This window comes from Ovis aries, chromosome 3 (assembly GCF_016772045.2).
Source record: "Ovis aries strain OAR_USU_Benz2616 breed Rambouillet chromosome 3, ARS-UI_Ramb_v3.0, whole genome shotgun sequence".
In the NCBI taxonomy this organism is placed as follows: domain Eukaryota; kingdom Metazoa; phylum Chordata; class Mammalia; order Artiodactyla; family Bovidae; genus Ovis; species Ovis aries.
In genome coordinates, this window is record NC_056056.1 from 216,898,341 (window position 1) to 216,920,306 (window position 21,966).

A 21,966-nucleotide genomic window follows, 5' to 3' on the forward strand; every position below is an offset into this window, starting at 1 on the left:
TCTGAGCCTCAGTTTCCTCATCTGTAAAACGGAGATGACAACAGTGGCCTCGCAGGGTGGCTGAGGTGTCAGTAATTGAGTTGGGGTTGAGCTCAGGCCTGACAAATGGCCCTTTCCTGCTGCATGATTTGGGTAGGAACAACCTGACCCGGTGGTGAGTAGAGACCAGACACTTGACCAGTCCTGAAAGAACCAGGGGAGGCGAGAGGGGTGGAGAGAGAAGGGGCTGGAGCCCTGTTTAGCCCTCCCCTCACTCCATCTCCCATTTTATGGATGAGGAAACTGAGGCCTGGGCAGTGAGGGTGGACTTGCAGCCCCACCCCCAGTCGTGGCTATAGGGTAGCTTGTTTAATACACTGGCATTCCTCGGGTAGTCCCACGTGTAAGGGTGTCACGTGCTGCTAATACTTAGCAGGTATACAGCTCCAGGGGCAGAGGGTGGGTCTGTGGACAGAGGCTAGTCTCTCTCTGAGTAGCTGGGACTTTGACCTTCAGGGGCTTCCCTCATGGCTCAGCTGGTAAAGAATCTGCCTGTGATGCGGGAGACCTGGTTTCAATCCCTGAGTCAGGAAGATCCCCTGGAGAAGGGAATGACAACCCACTTCAGTGTTCTTGCTTGGAGAATGCCATGGACAGAGGAGCCTGGTGGGCTACATACAGTCCATGGGGTGGCAAAGAATCGGACACGACTGAGTGACTTTCCCTTTGACCTTCAATCTCTCTGGGTGAAGTAAGCCCCACTGACTGGGTGGTCCAGTGTACTGAAAGCCGTGGTGGCACACGGTAGGGGCAGGGCCTCTATCTGCCCTTCACAGCGCTGGTGGTGTCAGCCACCCGCAATCTTGAGAAGGCAATTGCTAAGGAAGGAAGGAGGTCGGAGGAGGGCTGCGAAGGGCAGAACCTTGGAGTTAGGCTGCTTGGGTTCAGATCCAGGTACTAGCTGTGCAGCCTCAGGCAGGGGACTGGCCTTCTCTGAACCTGTCTCCTCATCTGCATAATGGGCTCTTCAGTTCAATTCAGTTGCTCAGTCATGTCTGATTCTTTGCGACCCTACGGACTGCAGCACGCCATGCTTCCCTGTCCATCACCATCTCCTGGAGCTTGTTCAAACTCATGTCCATCAAGTTGGTGATGCCATCCAACCATCTCATTCTCTGTTGTCCCCTTCTCTTCCTGCCTTCAATCTTTCCCAGCATCAGGGGCATTTCTAATGAGTCAGCTCTTCGCATCAGGTGGCCAAAGTATTGGAGTTTCAGCATCAGTTCTTTCAATCAATATTCAGGATTGATTTCCTTTAGCATTGCCTAGTTTGATCCCCTTGCAGTCCAAGGGTCTCTCAAGAGTTTTCTCCAACACCACAGTTCAAAAGCATCAATTCTTCAGTGTTCAGGCTTCTTTATGGTCCAGCTCTCAGATGCATACACGACTCCTGGAAAAACCGTAGCTTTGGCTAGACAGAACTTCGTCAGCAAAGTGATGTCTCTGCTTTTTAATATGCTGTCTAGGTTGGTCATAACTTTTCTTCCAAGGAGCAAGCTTCTTTTAATTTCATGGCAGCAGTCACCATCTGCAGTGGTTTTGGGGCACAAGAAAATAAAGTCTCTCACTGTTTCCACTGTTTACCTATCTATTTGCCATGAAGTGATGGGACTGGATGCCATGCATGATCTTTGATTTTTGAACGTTGAGTTTTTAGCCAGCTTTTTCACTCTCCTCTTTCACTTTCATCAAGAGGCTCTTTAGTTCCTCTTTGCTTTCTGACATAAGGGTGGTGTCATCTAAATATCTGAGCTTACTGATATTTCTCCTGGCAGTCTTGATTCCAGCCTGTGCTTCATCCAGCCTGGCATTTCACATGGTGTACTCTGCATATAAGTTAAGTAAGCAGGGTGACAATATCCAGCCTTGACGTACTCCTTTCCCAGTTTGGGACCAGTCCGTTGTTCTATGTCTGGTTCTAACTGTTGCTTCTTGACCTGCACACAGATGGGCTCTTGTGAAGGACTAAGTGACATGATACTTATGAAGTGCACAGGACAGGACCTGCACACACTCACTAAATGGGTTAGGGTCATGGGCAAACAGGGATTCCGCAGTCACTGGTTTGCCTTCCTGTCTTGCTCTCTATCTAACCGTGTGACCTCAGGCTGCCTTCTGAGCCTTGTCTTCCTTATCTGTAAATTGGGTGTCATAATGTGGCCCTCAGTGAGCAGTACAGGCTTCATTGCCCAGTTGATGGGAGGTCGGCCCCATGTGTTCTCATCTCAGTAGCCCTCTTGGGACAGCAGAGACGATGTAGAGGCCAAGTGCAGGGGGAGGATGGAGGTCTAACGAGGACACCGACCTGCAGGCCATGGGACCAGGGTGGCAGAGCCAGGCCCTCCCTGGGGGTTTGAGAGCTCATGGGAGTCCAGAGTGGGGGATGCACAGCTGCCCTCTGGCCTGACCGGGTCCCTGTCCCCTGCCCCCACAGCCTGAGGAGCTGACCAACATCCTGGAGATCTGCAATGTGGTCTTCACCAGCATGTTTGCCCTGGAGATGCTGCTGAAGCTGGCTGCCTTCGGGCTCTTCGACTACCTGCGCAACCCCTACAACATCTTTGACAGCATCATTGTCATCATCAGGTGCTGACCCCACCTCCCCAGCCTGCGGACTTAGAAATAGAGCGAGGCGGGAGGGGGATTAAATGCACTGACCCCAGCCAGTAAATGAAGCTGTTGTTGTTCGGTTGCTCAGTCATGTCCGACTCTTTGCAACCCAATGGACTGCAGCACACCAGGCTTCCTTGTCCTTCATTATCTCCCGGAATTTGCTCAAACTCATGTCCATTGAGTCAGTGGTGCCATCCAACTATGGATGCAAATGAAGTACATAAGATCAAAGGAAGTCAATTATACTGAAAACCAGTTAGGAAAATATTTGAAAATGTATGATTTATCAATATAGATGTGCTTCTGGGTGAATGAATTAAATATCAAGATCAATAGTAGTGGGTCCATAACAACCACTTTCCAGAGAAAGGATGAGCGTAACTAACGTCTGGAAATATCTGTATCAGCCATCACATGGTAGAAAACCACCAGTGATTTCAATTGGCCACAGGGTCATAGGGACTGCTAATTAATTCTCTGCTGTTTGTTGTTGACCTTCATAATTACAAGGAATGTTAATTCTCAAAAAGAGGTCAGCGATATTCATGGGCTGTAGACTTCTTGAAGGGGGCGGTCCGTGGAACCCAGGTTCAGAGCCCTGGGTTTAGGGTGCCAGGAGCCGCAGCGACGTGGCAGACAGTATCCGTTGGCTGAACGAGTGTATGAACGGAACGTGTGCATCTCCGTCTCCCTGGCCCCGCTTCTTCCTCTGCCCTCGTCCCGCTGACCCCTCCTGCCTCTCTCCCCTCCCCGCCCTGCCTGCTGGCCCGGCCGCAGCATCTGGGAGATCGTGGGGCAGGCGGACGGCGGGCTGTCGGTGCTGCGGACTTTCCGGCTGCTGCGGGTGCTGAAGCTGGTGCGCTTTATGCCCGCGCTGCGGCGCCAGCTCGTGGTGCTCATGAAGACTATGGACAACGTGGCCACCTTCTGCATGCTGCTCATGCTCTTCATCTTCATCTTCAGGTGAGCCCTGCCTACCCTGGCGCCACACCCGCGGGGTCTGCTAGGGCCGTGGGCAGGGGCCTGGGGGAGTGTGACTGAGCTTCTCCACGCAGCACCCCAGACCTGGGTGTGAATCCTGACACCGTCACTTCATCCCTGGGCAAATCCTGCCCCTCTGAGCCTTCATTCTCTGGGCAAATCCTGCCCCTCTGAGCCTCAGTGTTCACATCTGTAAAATGGGACCAACTCTGGCGCTTCTCCTCTTAAGTGGGCTGTTCTGAGAATGAAACAGGGTGGGCGGACAGAGAGCTTGGTGTGTGTGTGAGCCCCTTGAGCCACCTCCATCCTTCCCCCAGCATCCTTGGGATGCACATCTTTGGCTGCAAATTCAGCCTGCGCACGGACACAGGAGACACGGTCCCCGACAGGAAGAACTTCGACTCCCTGCTGTGGGCCATCGTCACGGTGTTCCAGGTGAGCCCCGGCCTGTGTCCACGGGTGTCTGTCGCTTTTTGGAGGTGTCCCCAGCCTTAGAGAGTCTGGGGAAGAGCAGAAGCCTGCAAGGAGGCCCCTCAACCCCAGCCTCCAGTGGCCAGACTGCCTCAGCTCTGGCTGTGAGAACTGGACTGACCTCCCAGAGCCCGTCCCTGTGCATCCACTCCTGCCCCGAGACTTTGGGGTTGATTCTTCCCTGAAACTGTTTCCTCGTGGGTACTGTGGTCGGGGGGGTGGGGTTGTGGGGGCAGCCAGGAGGGAGCGCTGGTCACCTGGGAGTGAGTGTTGGGGCAGGAGCATGTGATGCAGGCCTTGAGGGCGTGGGCAAGCCAGGCAGCAGGAAGAGCAAGGGTGTGTGTGTGTGTGTGTGCGTGTGCACGTGTGTGCACGTGTGTGTGCACACATGCGCGTGCGCTTGGGTCTGTGGCTATGCCCCAGCCGAGGCCATGATATGCGAGGACCCTGGGTGCACGATTGTGTATGAGAGGATGCTGTATGCAAGTATGCACGGGCTGCTGCATGCCTGCAGCTAGGACACCCAGTGGGCTGGGGCCTGGGGATACTCAGGGGCTAAGCAGTCGATCCTCTCCCCTCACAGATCCTCACCCAGGAGGACTGGAACGTCGTCCTCTACAACGGCATGGCTTCCACCTCCCCCTGGGCCTCCCTCTACTTTGTTGCCCTCATGACCTTCGGCAACTATGTGCTCTTCAACTTGCTGGTAGCCATCCTGGTGGAGGGCTTCCAGGCGGAGGTGACTGTGGCCTTGGTGGAGGAAGCACGCCTTTGGGGCCTGTATGAGACTTGGCGGGGTTGGGGGGGCGCCTGGATAGAGGAGGACGGCAATTCAAACATCTAGCAGGCAAACGGGTCTCCAGAGGAGGGTGTTACCAGTGAGGTGGTGAGCTTCCCGTCACAGGAAGCATGCAAGTGGAGGCTGCATCTAGGACCCCTGCCTATCCCCCAGGGATGTAGGAATAAGCCTCTCCATCTCTGATATCCTAGAGTCCCCAAGATCTGGGACGCTGGATCCTGCCTGCTCCATTTTCTGAGGCTTGGGGGACACTTGGAGTCAGGCAGATGTGGATTTCTGGCTGAGGTCCTCATTAGCGTCTCACTTCCCTTTTCAGAGCCTCAATTTTCCCATCTGTAAAATGGTGTGTGTGTGGGGAGGGGGAAAATGGTAAAAACACCCATTGAAAAATTCAGGAGGGAGGAGAGGGCTAAACTGACTTTCATTCCAATGTGAGGGACGGTCTCCCAGGGGGATGCCAATCGCTCCTACTCGGACGAGGACCAGAGCTCATCCAACATGGAGGAGTTTGACAAGCTCCAGGAGGGCCTGGACTGCAGTGGAGGTAACCAGATTTCCACTCATCACCTGGGAGGCCAGGACTTTTCCCCAGAGCTCCAGGCGGGCAGAGGGTACAGCATCTAGTTTCCCCTCAGGCCAAGGCTCTGAGACTGCTAACTCTGTGGTTTGTTGTTTACGTTTATAATAGAAATGCTGAATCTCAAAAAGGTCAGTGACAGTCATGGCTCTCCTGAGTTCTAGCCATGCGTCCCCCCCTCACCCCTCCACACAGCTGGCCTGTTAGGAAGAGTTGTGGGCCTCAGGATGCCTGGGTTCTGTTGAGTACTTCTGGGCAGCTGGAAAGAAACCTCCCCAGCCCATGCTGTGTCCTCAGCAGCTGGGCTAGACAGGTTCTGCCCTCTTCCTGCATTGAGTACAGGAGTGAGGCTCCTATGCTGGGTGAAGCCCAGAGCTGGCCTCTAAACATGGAAGGCAAGGGCTTCACTCATCCAAAAGTAAAGCTGAAAGCCTTGGAGATGGGCATAGGGGAGGCACGTGTAATGGGGTCCAACCAGGAGGACTTCCTGGCGGAGGAGGTCTCTCCAGAAAAGTTCTTCTTTTCTGTTACTGTCCATGTCTATTTCTTCATCTCACGGCTTCTTTTGCTCTTGTTCTGTCCTCCTGTCTGCCCCTCCTTCTGTCTCTATCTGAACCCTCCAGATCCCAAGCTCTGCCCAATCCCCATGACCCCCAATGGGCACCTGGACCCCAATCTCCCACTGGGTGGACATCTGGGCCCCACTGGGGCTGCAGCATCCGCCCCCCGCCTCTCACTGCAGCCAGACCCCGTGCTAATGGCCCTGGGCTCCCGCAAGAGCAGTGTCATGTCACTGGGGAGGGTGAGCTACGACCAGCGCTCCCTGGTGAGTCCTTGTGGGGTGCTCTGGATGGCTGCTTCCTGCTGGGTGTGTGCTGAGTGACCCAGAGAAGATGTGTCTGCCAGTCTGGTACCAGCCTGGTACCTAGGCTTAGGACACCAGACTACCCAGCCAGAACCAGGCAAGGACCATGTCATTGTATTCCTGGGTGCCCAGGGAACAAGGAATGAATGAGTAAGCGCCAGTGGGTCTGGTGTAGAGTTGGGTTTCAGTCTTAGCAGCAATGTGCAGGGTAAAGAGCTGGGCCTCGGGGTTGGGGAGACCTGAGCTTCAGTCTGGCCTCTGCCACCGCCAAGCTTTGTAACCAAGGCCAAGTTAGAATGCTTCTCTAAGCCTGCAGTTTCCTTTCCTGTAAAATGGGCAGATGCCCTAACTTGCTGCACCTTTCTCACTAGAAATGAGGTGGCAGGAGGGACAGAACCACGGGTGGAGGTGACCAAACGTCCCCAGATGAGGATGGAGTGAGAGGCAGAGCAGGGACAGGTCTCCTGGGGTCTAGCCCCTTCTGTGCCCCAGTGGCCAGGTGCGTGGCCCCCTTTGGGCCTCAGCAAGTATGCAGGTTGCCTTCAGTCACAGCCGTGACTGTGTGTGATGGCGCTGACCAGAGCCCCGGGCTTCCTCCCAGTCCAGCTCTCGGAGCTCCTACTACGGGCCGTGGGGCCGCAGCGGGGCCTGGGCCAGCCGTCGCTCCAGCTGGAACAGCCTCAAGCACAAGCAACCGTCGGCGGAGCATGAGTCCCTGCTCTCGGCTGAGCGTGGCGGCGCCCGGGGCTGCGAGGGTGCCCGGGACGAGGGCCCGCTACGGACCGCGCCCCTGTACGCCCCACACGCCCACCATGCACATCATGGTCCCCACCCGGCGCATCGTCACCGCCACCACCGCCGAACGCTGTCCCTCGACACCAGAGATTCGGTGGACCTGGCCGAGCTGGTGCCCGCCGTGGGTACCCACTCCCGGGCGGCCTGGAGGGCGGCGGGCCTGGCCCCCGGGCACGAGGACTGCAATGGCAGGATGCCCAGCATCGCCAAGGACGTCTTCACCAAGATGGATGACCGCCGGGATCGCGGGGAGGACGAGGAGGAGATCGACTACGTGAGTGCGCGGGGCTCTGGGGCAGCCGAAGGGACCAAGAGGTGGAGAGCAGGCATAGAACAGGGAGGGGCCGAGGGGCGGGGCTTGAATGGGGTCCCACCTAAATGGGCGTGGGGAGAGGACTTCAGGTGCGTGAGCAGGGGGCGGAGCCTGGACTGCCCACCTCTGAGTGGGCCCACCCCTGGCACAGAAGTGCTCCTGGCCTACCCGGGTGGGGCGAGCATTCTGGTCTTGCTAGGAGAGTTTGGAGGTCATCCAGTGGCCACACTCTGCTAGATGGCCAGGATGGGTGGAGGTGAGCAGCTCTGGGCAGCGCTGACCTGCCTGACCCGGCGGCCTTCTCTTGCCAGACTCTGTGCTTCCGAGTCCGCAAGATGATTGACGTCTACAAGCCTGACTGGTGTGAAGTCCGTGAGGACTGGTCCGTCTATCTCTTCTCCCCTGAGAACAGGTGGGCAGGGCCAGGCTTGGGGTGCCGTTAGTGTAGGAGGTTGACGTGTCTGGAAGGGAGAGATTTCTGCCAAGCCAAGCAGGACCATTGTTGGGGGGTCACTTATACCTCAGAGCCTGCAGGGGAGGGAGGGGTTCGGGTGGAGGCTTTTCTGAGCATCTTCTCTACCCTAAGCCATTCCTGTGCTGGGCACCAGGTTGGATAAATCTTCTGAGAACCTGGAGTGCTTCCCTCTGGAGGGGGCATCAAAGGGCTTCCTGGAAGAGGTGGCCTTTGTGCTGGGCTTTGGAAGCAGACAACATTCTTCAGATGAAGAAGGAGGTGTGAGAAGGTGGAGGCCGGTCCAGGTGGAGAGAGTAGCCTGAGGAAAGGCCTGGGGGCAGGAGCTGAGGGTACCTGGCCATGTGTGCCCATGCGGCTGAGGACAAGGCTCAGGGACATGGACTGGTGTTTGGAAAGCTTTGAGTGTCGAGGCTAGGTGGGCACCCTTCATCCTGGGGTGCTAGAAGCTTGCAGTGTGGTCAAGTGGCATCCTGAGAAGATGTGAAATCGCCACCTGTGATGTGTCCAGAAAAGAAGGGTCAGCTTTCCAGGAGACCCTGGTCCCCATGTGTGCCAGGGCCTTCTGCCTTCCTTCCGGCTAGGGTGAGGGACAAACCAACGCTCACGTGGTCCCCTGCCCACCCTGCCCAGGTTCCGGGTCCTGTGTCAGACCATCATTGCCCACAAGCTCTTTGACTATGTCGTCCTGGCCTTCATCTTCCTCAACTGCATCACCATCGCCCTGGAGCGGCCCCAGATTGAGGCTGGCAGCACCGTGAGTGGCTGGGGCCTTCAGGCGGTGCAGGGGATAAGGCAGAGGGACAGGCTGCCAGGGCCTGCTGTGGGATAGCATGCCGGGCTGGGGGCAGGGGGTTGGAGAGCTTATGAGGCCGGATGCCGCGGAGGGAGGTGTGGCTGGGAGCATGCCTCTGGAGAGGGGGCTGCCTCCATGGACTGTGAAGTGGCAGCCTCTCCTGGGTGCCCCCTGGCTGAAGGCAGAGGCTGTCAGTTCTGGGACGCCCCTGGACCCACAGCCTCTCCCGACTCTTTCAGGAACGCATCTTCCTCACTGTGTCCAACTACATCTTCACAGCTATCTTCGTGGGCGAGATGACACTGAAGGTACTGGCTTCACCTGGGACCTTTCCTTCCCCCTGTCCGGGGCCCCAGGCTCTGGTCCAGCCTCCGTCAGCTGGTCATCCACTTGCCCCTCAGCAGCATTCCACAGGGGGCGTTGGAGGCCCATCCCCACTTGGTGCCAGCCACTGGGTTGGGCTCCTGGGGCGGAGGAAGGAGGAGGGAGGCGAGGTCAGCTTCATGTCTGCCGGGTGGGCGCTCACAACGCATTTCCAGTGTCATGAAGGTACCTGCTGGAGGCGTGGGGCACAGGAGAGGGCTTGGTCTAGGATGCTTCCGGGAGTGCTTGGCTTCCAATGGGGGTTAGCTGGATATGCAGGGAGAAGGGAACCGGGCAGTCGTGGGCCTGTGCTTCAGGGAGCGGCTCCTTGGGTAAGGGGACACCTATAGCCTGCCTTCAGAGGGGTGGCAGTGGACTCATCCACTCCTGCCCGCCTGCTCCCCGGACGTCTACCTGACCCCGCCCATCGCCCCGCCCCCAGGTGGTCTCGCTGGGCCTGTACTTCGGGGAACAGGCGTACCTGCGCAGCAGCTGGAATGTACTGGACGGCTTCCTCGTCTTCGTGTCAATCATTGACATTGTGGTGTCCGTGGCCTCCGCTGGGGGAGCCAAGATCCTTGGCGTCCTCCGGGTCCTGCGGCTCCTGCGCACCCTACGACCCCTGCGGTGAGGACCCTGCCCCCGCAGATGGGGGACCCTGCACTGCTGGAGGGATCTCCCAGGGTCTAAGTGGACCCCTCACTCTCTCCCTCTGCACCCACGCGGTCCCCTGTAGCATGTGCTGGGCACCATCTGAACCCCAGGCTGTGGGCCCTGCTCCTGGGGGCGGGGCCTGCAGCAGGTGCTGGAAGGCGGGGGCTGAAGGTGGTCCCCAGGGCTGCTACCCACTCTCTGTGTGTCCTTGGGGGTCTCACTGCCATCTCTGGGCCTCTAGTGTCTAGAGGAGGGTGCAGCGTGTATCCCAAGGGATTGGGGTGAAAGCGCCGTGCCTTGCTGTGCATAGAGTCTGTGGCCTGGGGGTCCCTGCTCTGGTGACTCGGGCCTAGTAGGGGCTGTCCCAGGTCTGGCTGATGGCTCATGGTATCCTTGGCCCCTCCCTGCCTGCAGTGTCATTAGCCGGGCACCTGGCCTGAAGCTGGTGGTGGAGACACTCATCTCCTCCCTAAAGCCCATCGGCAACATCGTCCTCATCTGCTGCGCCTTCTTCATCATCTTCGGCATCCTGGGGGTGCAGGTGAGGGGCCCTAGACTGGGCTGGCAGTAGTAGGCTGGGCTCTGTAGTTGAGGAAGAGGCTCCACGTCCCTGCCCAGCTCTTGGGACCTTGTGCCAGATGCCCTGGTGGAGCAGCCATGGTCTCTGCCAGCAGGGAGCTCCCATTCCAGGCAGGGAGGCAGACAGGGCCCAAAGGGCTGAGCACAGAGCAGGCGGGGTAAATGGGATCACAGGGGGCCAAGGGAGGCAGGAACACAGGGCTGGGCCGGGGACAATGGGGAAGGAGGTGGCCTTTCCACCAGGCCTTGAAAGACAAGTGGTTTGGGCAGGTCACAGGGGTAATGAATGTCAGGGCAGATGGGCACATGGGGAGGTGGGGACAAGCAGGGCACTGGAGAGAGTCCTGGAGCTACGACTGGCATGGAGAGGTGAGCTGGACCGTGGGGGCGAGACCTGGAAGGGCAGCTTGGCTTCACTGGGGTGGGCACCATGGAGAGCCTCTGACCCAGGCAGGGCCCTGAGCTCACTCAGATTTTGGTTTGGAGCCCAGTTTGGGTATAGGGTGGTGCCTCAGGGCTGGACGGGGAGGAGAGGTTGCAGACCGTAGACTGTGTATTGGGGGGTAGCCAGAATGACCTGGGCCTTCTATGGTCCGAGTGCCACAGAGATGCTCTTTCTTGAGGGTCTGAGCCCTGTTCTGAGGCCCCCAGGCTCCCCACCTGGTCCTGTGCTCTAGGCTGTAGCTTTGGAGGAGCCCCGTGCACAGGGGTCCTTTGGGGTCGCTGAGAGATCACAGCGTGGCTGCCTGGGCAGGAGCTGCTTCGTGCAGACAGTGGATCTGCCCCTTCTAGGCAGTTGACATGGAGAGGGCTTGGGTCCCTAAGAGGGTCCCCTTGCTTCTTTCTCTCTCTCCCTTGGGGAGGTACAGGCAACTTTCTTGTGTGGAGTCCCTGTCCGAATCCCCAGTGTACGTACTGAGGTCTGATCTCTGGGGTCTGTGGAAGAGCTGGAAATCAGACCAGGCTGTGAACTTTGGCTCTGCCACTTCCTGAACCTGATGACTTTGAGAAATTAACCTAACATCACTGGGTCTCAGTTTTCTAACCTGTGAGATGGGATGAGCGTAGCCCTGCCTCATGCTGGAGGACTTGGAGAGCAGGTGGGGTAGAGTGGGTTGGCTCAGGCATGCACAGAGGACGTGCCCCTGGAAGGGCAGGTCCTTTTTCTGATTTGCACCCCAATTGCACCCCATCCACCACCATCCCCTGGGAGCACTGGCTAGATGGTCACTAGCCCTGTGTCCCTACCCCCAGCTCTTCAAGGGCAAGTTCTACCACTGTCTGGGTGTAGACACCCGCAACATCACCAACCGCTCCGACTGCGTGGCTGCCAACTACCGCTGGGTCCATCACAAGTACAACTTCGACAATCTGGGCCAGGTGAGCACCCGCTCCTGCTCTTGACCTGCCCCACCCCAGATGGGTGGGGGTGACAGCTCTTCAGTGCCAACAGGACTATAGACCAGGCTTCAGTCTTCCCCTGCCAGGGCTTCTGCTTTTCAAGCCTTGATTTTCTTTTCTGTAGAATGGGTAGGGGTAGAACTCCCTTCACAGGTAGTATGAGGCTTAGGGACCCTGAACACAGAGTGTCTGGCAGGTGCTCGGCATTTAGTAAGTGCTTTAGTGGACATTGGTTCCTGGTCCCCTTCCCCCTCCCAGCCCTTTCCCATTCTGGAAACTCTGCTTAATGGCAGGCTGATGACCTTAGACCCCTGAGTAGGTCTCCGCAGAAGCACGTGGGAGGTCCCAGCATGGCCTGGAACCTTAGATCCCTTCCTGGACCTCTTAGTAGCTGTGTGCCCTCAGGCCAGCTCTGTCCCGCTCTGTGCTTCAGTGTCTTCATCTGTAAATTGGAGCAGTGATAGCAGGTCTGTGATTCCAGGGACCCAGGCTCTCTACACTTCAGACCTCTGTGATCTAAGGGCTCATAGCGACATTTGCCCCTTGAGCTGGAAGTACTTCGTGTGCTTCCCTGGTAGAGAGGGTTCCCTTTTTGTCCCCTGTCCTGCTCCTGGGCCTGAGCCCTTTCCAGGCAGCCCTCAGCACCATTCCCTCTGGGAAGCAAAGAGGAAGGGTCTGAGGCCTGGAGGGATAGGACGGAGGGGTCAGTACAGGGCAGGAGACCTCTCCCGTGGATGCTTTGGCCTGCTGTCCATATAGAAGCCTTGGCTGGCTATCCCCTGGGGATCACCTCTGTTTCTAATATCATTAGTGAAGGTAAATATTGCCATTTACAGACAAAGAAGCTGGGGCCCAGAGACATGAAGGAAGCTGCCCCAAGACACACAGCCAGTGAGTGGCAGAAATTGAGCTGGTCCTGACTTCTCTTGAGAGCTCCTGTTTCAGGCGCTAGAGGCAGGGCCCCTCATGTTTTCAGGAACCTTCCAGTTTAAGTCTCCGCTCATCCTCAGCCCTGAAGGGTTAGCGCCATTCTGTGGGTGAGGGGAAAAGATGTCATGAATATTTTTGCCTGGTTAATTTCAGAGCTGAGACTGGAGCCCAGGACTCCCAGTCCAGTGCTCATTCTCCTGCAGCAGTGCCTGCGGGGCACATGGCAGGCACACGGTGTGTTCTCAGAAAAGGTCTGTCGGTCAAGGACACAGCTCTGCCCTGGACTCAGGGAAGGCCTTTCTGTCCCTCCGAGGGGGCAGATGCAGCCTAAGATGCCCATGCCATCTCCCCACCCCCTTCCTCCCATGTCTTCCAGGCCCTCATGTCCCTCTTTGTGCTGGCCTCCAAGGATGGCTGGGTGAACATTATGTACAATGGACTGGACGCCGTCGCAGTGGACCAGCAGGTGGGCGTGGCCGGGCCAGGTCTGCCTGGGCAGCAGGGGAGTGACATGGTGTCTTTGGGGCCCCCAGGTCTGAAGCAGGTGTCTCCCACTGTCAGCCATACCCGCCCCTCCCTGTCCCAGCCTGCACCCGTCCTGTTAGGGCTGCGCTCTGGCTGGTGTAGGTCCCTGCTCCGTTTGCTTCTGCAAGCCTGCTCTCTGCAGGGAGAGTGCTGTGAGCTGGCTCTGTCCGGAGGGCTGCAGAGCCCGTGGATAGAGAAGCGGGAATAAGAGGAGGCCCAGGGCCGGGCTGGCTGTGAGGACAGAAGGTGTACGCCTGGGCGGGACAGTGACAGGCTCAGGGAGTCATGAGGCCAGGGCCGGGGGTAGGACGTGGAAGGAGAGTGGCAGGAGGCAGGTGGAGGAGGTAAGCAGGGCAGGAAGGGCAGGAAGGCCTAGGTGTGCAGTTGGGGTTGGAGCGGAGGGCAGTGGGCATCAGTGAAGGGGTAACAGTGAGGTGAGCTTGTGGGAGCCTCCTGGGGCTGCCGGGTGAGGATGGATTTGGGAGTGGGAGGGTGGAATGGGTCAGTGAGGAGGCTGGGTCTGAGCCCTCACCCCCAAGATCCCTCTGAGAGCAGGGGTCCCCTCGGGGGCTAGGTCGGGGCCTTAGGCAAGACACATGGCTGATCAGGGTCAGCAGTGTCCTGGCTACGGAAGTCATCGGGAGAAGGAGCAGGGAGATGCTCTAGGTCATGCCAGGACCCACTCAGTGAGGGCATTGGAGCTGGGGATGCCCCTAGGCCTGTAGGCCCCTTCAGGCTCTTGGCTTCACCCTGGATGGCTCTGGAGTGGACATAGAGGTGGAGGTTGGGGATATGGAGGAATGAGAACATGTGGTGACATCACCTTCCGCGTCTTTGTCTGTACACTCTTCCTGCCTGCCACCTCCACTAACACACACAGACACACACAGGTGCGCGTGCGCGCGCACACACACACACACACACCCCATCAGGGCTGTGATCACTCCTCTGCTGGCTGCTTTGCTTCCTGGTTTGTTTCTAGATGAATGAATAAATGAATGAATGCTTGGATGAATAGATGGATGATGAGCACATGGATGAATAACTGGATGGATGGGTAAATGGTGAATGAGTGGGTGATGGATGGGTAAATGGTGAATGAGTGGGTGATGGATGGGTAAATGGATGAATGAGTGGGTGATGGATGGGTAAATGGATGAGTGAGTGGGTGATGGATGGGTAAATGGATGAGTGAGTGGGTGACGGATGGGTAAATGGATGAATGAGTGGATGATGGATGGGTAAATGGATGAATAAGTGGGTGATGGATGGGTAAGTGGATGAGTGAGTGGGTGATGGATGGGTAAGTGGATGAATGAGTGGATGATGGATGGGTAAGTGGATGAATGAGTGGATGACGGATGGGTAAATGGTGAATGAGTGGGTGATGGATGGGTAAGTGGATGAATGAGTGGGTGATGGATGGGTAAATGGATGAGTGAGTGGGTGATGGATGGGTAAGTGGATGAATGAGTGGATGATGGATGGGTAAATGGATGAATGAGTGGATGATGGATGGGTAAATGGATGAATGAGTGGATGATGGATGGGTAAGTGGATGAATGAGTGGATGACGGATGGGTAAATGGTGAATGAGTGGATGATGGATGGGTAAGTGGATGAATGAGTGGATGACGGATGGGTAAATGGTGAATGAGTGGGTGATGGATGGGTAAGTGGATGAATGAGTGGATGACGGATGGGTAAATGGATGAATGAGTGGGTGATGGATGGGTAAGTGGATGAGTGAGTGGGTGATGGATGGGTAAATGGATGAGTGAGTGGGCGATGAATGGGTAAATGGTGAATGAGTGGGTGATGGATGGGTAAATGGATGAGTGAGTGGGTGATGGATGGGTAAGTGGATGAATGAGTGGATGATGGATGGGTAAATGGATGAATGAGTGGGTGATGGATGGGTAAGTGGATGAGTGAGTGGGTGATGGATGGGTAAGTGGATGAATGAGTGGATGATGGATGGGTAAGTGGATGAATGAGTGGATAGATGGGTAAATGGATGAATAAGTGGATGGATGTGTAAATGGATGAATGAGTGGATGACGGATGGGTAAATGGTGAATGAGTGGGTGATGGATGGGTAAGTGGATGAATGAGTGGATAGATGGGTAAATGGATGAATAAGTGGATGGATGTGTAAATGGATGAATGAGTGGGTGATGGATGGGTAAGTGGATGAGTGAGTGGATGGATGGTAAATGGATGAATAAGTGGATGGATGGGTAAATGGATGAGTGAGTGGGTGATGGATGGGTAAGTGGATGAATGAGTGGATGATGGATGGGTAAATGGTGAATGAGTGGGTGATGGATGGGTAAATGGATGAGTGAGTGGGTGATGGATGGGTAAGTGGATGAATGAGTGGGTGATGGATGGGTAAATGGATGAATGAGTGGATGATGGATGGGTAAATGGATGAATGAGTGGATGATGGATGGGTAAGTGGATGAATGAGTGGATAGATGGGTAAATGGATGAATAAGTGGATGGATGTGTAAATGGATGAATGAGTGGGTGATGGATGGGTAAATGGTAAATGAGTGGGTGACGGATGGGTAAATGGTGAATGAGTGGGTGATGGATGGGTAAGTGGATGAGTGGGTGATGGATGGGTAAGTGGATGAGTGAGTGGGTGATGGATGGGTAAGTGGATGAATGAGTGGATGACGGTTGGGTAAATGGTGAATGAGTGGGTGATGGATGGGTAAGTGGATGAGTGAGTGGGTGATGGATGGGTAAGTGGATGAATGAGTGGGTGACGGATGGGTAAGTGGATGAATGAGTGGATGACGGATGGGTAAATGGTGAATGAGTGGTGATGGATGGGTAAGTGGATGAGTGAGTGGGTGATGGATTGGTAAGTGGATGAGTGAGTGGGTGATGGATGGGTAAGTGGATGAATGAGTGGATGATGGATGGGTAAATGGTGAATGAGTAGGTGATGGATGGGTAAATGGTGAATGAGTGGGTGATGGATAGGTCAGTGGGTGGATGAATAGATGGTGGGTAGAGGAAGAAGACAGATGGCAGGGAAGGGGGCACTGTCTTTGCTGAGCACCTTGTGCCAGGCAGGGTGGGCACTTCCTACCTCCACCTTAAAATCTCCCAGTTGCCTGGGAAGCTGTTACCAAAATGGTGCCTGGCCAGCCTCCCTCAGCCCCGTCTGGTCCCCGCAGCCCGTGCCCAACCACAACCCCTGGATGCTGCTCTACTTCATCTCCTTCCTGCTCATCGTCAGCTTCTTCGTGCTCAACATGTTCGTGGGTGTCGTAGTGGAGAACTTCCACAAGTGCCGGCAGCACCAGGAGGCCGAGGAGGCGCGGCGGCGCGAGGAGAAGCGGCTGCGGCGGCTGGAGAAGAAGCGCCGGAGTGAGTGGGTGACCTGCGGGGTGGGGGACGCTGCTTTGCGGAGGCCCGGGCCTGACCCCAGCCACTGGGCCTCTGGACCCAGAGGGAACGGATGTCTCTGTGCCCCTGGCCTTGCTCTTCCCCAGCATCTGCCTGACCTGACCTCTGTCATCAGTGTCCATCCAGAGTCTGTTGATGACCCTACTGCCTGCCCAAATGAGGCCCGGCAGCTCAGTCCAGGCAGAGGGCAGAGACAGAGTCCAGATGCCCAGCCCTGAGCCATGGGACCCCTATCCTGCCCCCAGCAGACCCAGAGCCCCTGCATGGGCACATTTGGGGTGGATGAGGATAATCAGGACACAGAGGACAATCCCTCTTTGCCACCCTGCCTCACGTGCTAATGCCTTTCCCTCGAGGTGCCCTGGCTGGGTGGGGTGGACCTAGCTGACTCCCCAGGGCCTGGGGTGGACCCGATCTCTCCCCGTCACCTCCTCCCTCCCGTTCACCTCTCCCTCTGTGTGCTTTGCCCTGACCTCTGCGCCAACCCTCTGTGATCTGCGCCACCCACCCCGCACCCTGGCAGAGGCCCAGCGGCTGCCCTACTATGCTACCTACTGTCCCACGAGGCTGCTCATCCACTCCATGTGCACCAGCCACTACCTGGACATCTTCATCACCTTCATCATCTGCCTCAATGTGGTCACCATGTCCCTGGAGCACTACAACCAGCCCACGGTGAGCGCGGCCTGGCCCCTGGGTCCTCAGTGGGACCCCACCCCAGGGATGGGCGGGCCAGGGTCTGAGCAGGTCCTGTGCGGAGTCCTATGCTTAAGAAGCTCAGGGCCTGGTCGGATGGATGAGTGAGAGGGAGAGGTCGCTCCTTTCCAGGGCAAGGTCCTGGTGAGTGGGATGGGATGGGTGGGGCAGGGGGTGACATTCGGGTCCAGCCTTGAACATGGGTGACAGTGGCTGTGGTGTGCTCCCTGAGCCTCTTTGCAGGACACACTACGGATATTAACTCTCCAGTCCTCGCAGCAACCTTAATGTGTGTGTGTGGTGGGCTTTCTCCAGATTTTGTAGATAAAGAAACTGAGGCTCAGAGACATAAAACATGCTGCCCAAGTCTTTCAGCCAGTGAGTGGAGGCGGGACTGGAATTTTGGTTTGCCACCTGGCTCCCCTGCTACTGGGCATATGGAGCCTGGCAGAGGGGCAGGGCCTCTGAGGGCAAACACTGGGGTAGGAGAGGCGACCGGTTCCCAGCTGGTTGCAGGCAGTGTTCGTGAGGGACATGAGGGGTGTGTTATGTAGGGGCGAGTCTGAGAAGACTTACTGGAGTGGGGGAAGAGGGGCGAGCAGAGCCTCCAGATGAGGAACTGGTACATTATTTTAAATGGTAGGAGTGAAATACAGTGAGTGCAGGCAGCCATTGATGGAATGCAGCCGTAATGGTAGAACTTCTGAATTAACATGAAGAAATGGAATAAGAATAAGTTCATATTAACCAAGTATTTATTCTGTCTGGTCTTGGACTATGACCTCATTTAATTTTGATAGTAACTTTCTGAGGTGGGTGCTATTATCATCCCCAATTCATAGGCTGGAAAACTAAGTCCTGGAGAGGTCAAGTGACTTGCCAAGGCTACAAACAAGGGATAAGTGCTGCGTCTGAATTCACATTGATCAATAAGTGGTCTGGTTCTTAATCACTACCTTAACCATTACCCCATGCTGCCTCCACTGAGTGGCAGAAATAAGGAAAAGCAGCAATCCAGAATAAATAGCGCCCGTTAAGTAAGGGGGGGAGAGTAAAAGCAGATATGTAAATCACTGCGTTAAGTGTGAATGGAGTAAATGCTCCCCTTACAAGGCAGAGATTTTTCTGACTGGAGTAAGGGTGGCGGACAGGGCATGGGGCCTGGATCATGCTTCTTTTTGTTGCTCCTGCAGTCTCTGGAGACAGCCCTCAAGTACTGCAACTACATGTTCACCACCGTCTTTGTGCTGGAGGCTGTGCTGAAGCTGGTGGCATTTGGTCTGAGACGCTTCTTCAAGGACCGGTGAGCAAAACTGGGCTGGGCCGAGGCAGCGGAGAGTGCACTGCAGGAGGGGGAAGCAGTCCTGACCCCAGGGGAAGCGTGGAGCAGCTGGAGGAGGGGAACCAGTGGGAGTCTGAGGACTGACGGCCACTGACCCCAGGTGCTGCCTTCAGCCCTGACGGGTGCAGAGCGTTCTACCGAACCCCTCTCATGGGTCCTCCATACCCCACAGGTAGAGCAGGGCATACCTCATGTGGGTCCTTCTTTTCAGAGGGAACAAGTGGAGCTCAGAGAGGTTGATGGACTAGCCCAAGGCCACACAGAGGGAGCAGCTGGCTCGAGATTCAGACCTAGGAGTCAGAACCCATTCCTCCTCAGATGTTCCTTTAGCCTGGTCAGCCTCTTGCTTGAGGGATAGAGGCTGTGGTGGGGTTGGGGTTGGGGGGCAGCAAGGGAGCTGGAACCAATGGGATCTGGAGGGGCTATTAGGGATCCCTGAGGGCCATGGCAGGAGGGTGGAGGGCTGGGACACTCCTCCCAGCTGGAGCGTATCTAAACTCAAGCGCTTCTCGCCCTGCATCTCACTCCCGCCCTCCTCTGCTCGGCCGCACAGGTGGAACCAGCTGGACCTGGCCATCGTGCTGCTGTCGGTCATGGGCATCACGCTGGAGGAGATTGAGATCAACGCGGCGCTGCCCATCAACCCCACCATCATCCGAATCATGCGGGTCCTCCGAATCGCCCGGGGTGAGGGTCCGGCAGGGGGAGCGGGTCAGGATGGGCCGCCTGCTGAGCAAGGGGAGTAGCAGCCCGTCTCTGACACACACTCGACGCGCCCATGCTGTGTGCCCACACTTGCCCTCGTCCTGACAGCTCTGTACTGCACCCTGGCATGCCCCCTCCCTATAACACCCTGCCCAGTGTGGTCCAGTCTCAGGAGGGGTTGAAAGGACCCCAGTGCAGCCGAGAAGACACTGGGTCCTCACCAGCCTTTCTCCAGCTCTGGCTGGGACACCTTGTCCTTGAAACCCTCTTTCTTCTCCCAGAAGCCTCCCTTTAGCCCCAAGGCTGTCCTCATACTTGTTTCAAAAAACCTCCTGCCTCTGGCCTTGCCCTTCTACCTGCCCCGCCCATTGCCCCCAGATTCCAAGGTGGTGAGGGGTCCGGTGGAGAAACTCAGCAGTCACCCTGGGGCCTCTCCAGCCAGAGAGGAAGGGAGATACCCTGGGGCACTCGCACACTGGTCACTGTGGCCTCATCACGGTGACTTACGTGCTCATTCACACACCCGACATCCCTCTGCTCCCTTGTGCCTGCCCTCCTCCCCTCGGGCTTTTTAACACTGCCACCCCCCGGGGACCTGTTTTTGTGCCCCACCCCCATTCATCTGCACCCGGGGGGTTGTAGTGCGGCATCTCGTGCACGCTCCTCCGCCTTCTTGGTCTACTGCATTCACACGCGCACACACGCACAGGCCTGTCCCCGCTGGTCTGGGCTGAGTGGGCTGGGTTGGGTGTTGCCCACAGTGCTGAAGCTCCTGAAGATGGCCACGGGAATGCGGGCCCTGCTGGACACCGTGGTGCAAGCTCTGCCCCAGGTAAGAGCCGCCCCTCCCCCAACCTGGCCGTCATCGGTGTCACGCTGGCCCCCCTGGGGGGCGTGGGCTGTGACTTCCCTTCTCTCCAAATCTGCCCTGAACCAGGCAGAGTCTTGCCTCCAGAGAAGCAATTGTGAGCTCAGGGCGTGAGAGATGGGCGGGTTCCCATCTACTTCTTCCTTCCTTTCTTGTTTGAGCACTTGGTCCCTCCCCCCACCCCTCCCCCACCTGCCTGCTCTGTACCCAGGTTCTGCCCCCAGGAGTCTAGGGGAATGACAGAGGCCTCAGGGCAGTGTGGGGAGAGGCCTGCACATGGGGAATCAGAGAAGGCATCAGGCACTTTGAGCATGACCTTATAGGGCGGCTTGACCTTGTACGTGGCTTGGTAAGAGGTGGTGATGTGGACAGAGAGGTGACAGGTATGATATTCTAGGAGGGGATAGCATGAGACACTGACCTGGGGGTGGGGACCCTGGGAAGTCAGGAAAGCGCCCCCCACCATTGGTGAGGGGAAGGGAGGTAGCATCAGGGCCTCAAGAGTGCATCTTCTGTCCTCCTGGGAGCTCTGCAGTCCCAGGCCCCTCCTCCCCTCTGACGCAGCTACTGATGGCTCCTCTTCTCCCTCCCCTCAGTGCGGCTTCACCTTGCTCTGAGGTGAGTCTCATATACATTCATGTATTCACTATGACTCATCTAGTCTTAAGGAACTTTGGGTGTCTTAAGGTAAAAGGCACAGATACAGCATGCTAAAGATGAGGATGAAAGATTAACAGCCCAGGGAAAGTGAAAGCAAATTCTCTCAGGCACTTGGGCTGAGGATGTTGAGTTCCATTCTCAAGTTTGGTGTGAGCTTCCTGGCAGCCTTGTTGCAAAGGGAAAGCGACATAGCAGACAGCAGGTCTGGATGGAAAGCAAGGGCTTTCATTCAGAGAGCTGTGGTCTTTCCTAACATGAAATTCCTTTGGAAGAATTTGTCACATGGGAGATGGGAGTGAATTCTGGGCAGATAGTAAATGGGTTCGAGACCAGACTCAAGCCTCCCTGAAAGTCAAAGTGTTAGTCACTCAAGTCGTGTCCGACTCTGCGACCCCATGGATTGTAACTCACCAGGCTCCTGCGTCCATGGAATTCTCTAGGCAGTAATACTGGAGTGGGTAGTCATTCCCTTCTCCAGGGGATCTTCCTGACCGAGGGATCAAATTTGGATCTTCTGTGTTGCAGGCAGATTCTTTACCATCTGAGCCACAGGGAACCTATGGTCAAAGCCCAGTGCCCTGTGAGAGCCTGGGGATGAGGTGCCTTTATTTTTCTTGCTTGTGAAATCGGGGCGAGGGGTGGTGGTGGTAGTAGTTCTTATCTCAAAGAGTTGTTGTGAGGTTTAAAATAGTTAAAGCTTGTAAAGCACTGGATCTTAAGAAGCACCATGGAAGCATCTCCTAAGGACAGGAATGCGGGTGGCAAGTGTGTGCACCCCCCCCTGCCTGGCCTCCTGGCCCTTTCCCCTCTCCCTTTCCCCTTGTTCTGATCCCTGGGCATCCTAACCCTACGTTGGCATAGCATACATGGAGATGCCTAGGAGGTCCCAGCTTCAAGTAAGAGACATGGGATAGTAATTACAACTACTTTTAAGACATGTGTGTGCCTGGGACCATGTGGTATTGGGGTGAGGGGCTTACCCCTCAAAATCTATTTGCCGATCCTGGACATTTCCTTGGTTCTTTGTAAAGTGACATGAAAACAAAACCTCAGCCCTTTCCTTCCAGGCTTTGTCTCAGGCACACTGAGAGGAGGC

The 21,966-nt window shown here is 56.3% G+C and overlaps 1 protein-coding gene across 1 annotated transcript in view; it reads left to right on the forward strand.

Moving 5' to 3' along the window:
- CACNA1I (calcium voltage-gated channel subunit alpha1 I) overlaps positions 1-21,966 on the forward strand; it is a 128,118-nt gene that overhangs the window by 92,108 nt on the left and 14,044 nt on the right. Inside the window, exons 11-29 of the mRNA XM_027968131.3 lie at positions 2,474-2,625; positions 3,430-3,615; positions 3,951-4,068; positions 4,688-4,843; positions 5,354-5,447; positions 6,104-6,306; positions 6,947-7,414; positions 7,765-7,865; positions 8,559-8,682; positions 8,961-9,029; positions 9,527-9,711; positions 10,153-10,279; positions 11,572-11,697; positions 13,025-13,114; positions 16,368-16,560; positions 17,123-17,274; positions 18,489-18,598; positions 19,191-19,324; positions 20,104-20,174. Of these exons, the coding sequence (XP_027823932.2) occupies positions 2,474-2,625; positions 3,430-3,615; positions 3,951-4,068; positions 4,688-4,843; positions 5,354-5,447; positions 6,104-6,306; positions 6,947-7,414; positions 7,765-7,865; positions 8,559-8,682; positions 8,961-9,029; positions 9,527-9,711; positions 10,153-10,279; positions 11,572-11,697; positions 13,025-13,114; positions 16,368-16,560; positions 17,123-17,274; positions 18,489-18,598; positions 19,191-19,324; positions 20,104-20,174 (2,859 nt within the window). The remainder of the gene's footprint in view (positions 1-2,473; positions 2,626-3,429; positions 3,616-3,950; positions 4,069-4,687; positions 4,844-5,353; positions 5,448-6,103; positions 6,307-6,946; positions 7,415-7,764; positions 7,866-8,558; positions 8,683-8,960; positions 9,030-9,526; positions 9,712-10,152; positions 10,280-11,571; positions 11,698-13,024; positions 13,115-16,367; positions 16,561-17,122; positions 17,275-18,488; positions 18,599-19,190; positions 19,325-20,103; positions 20,175-21,966) is intronic.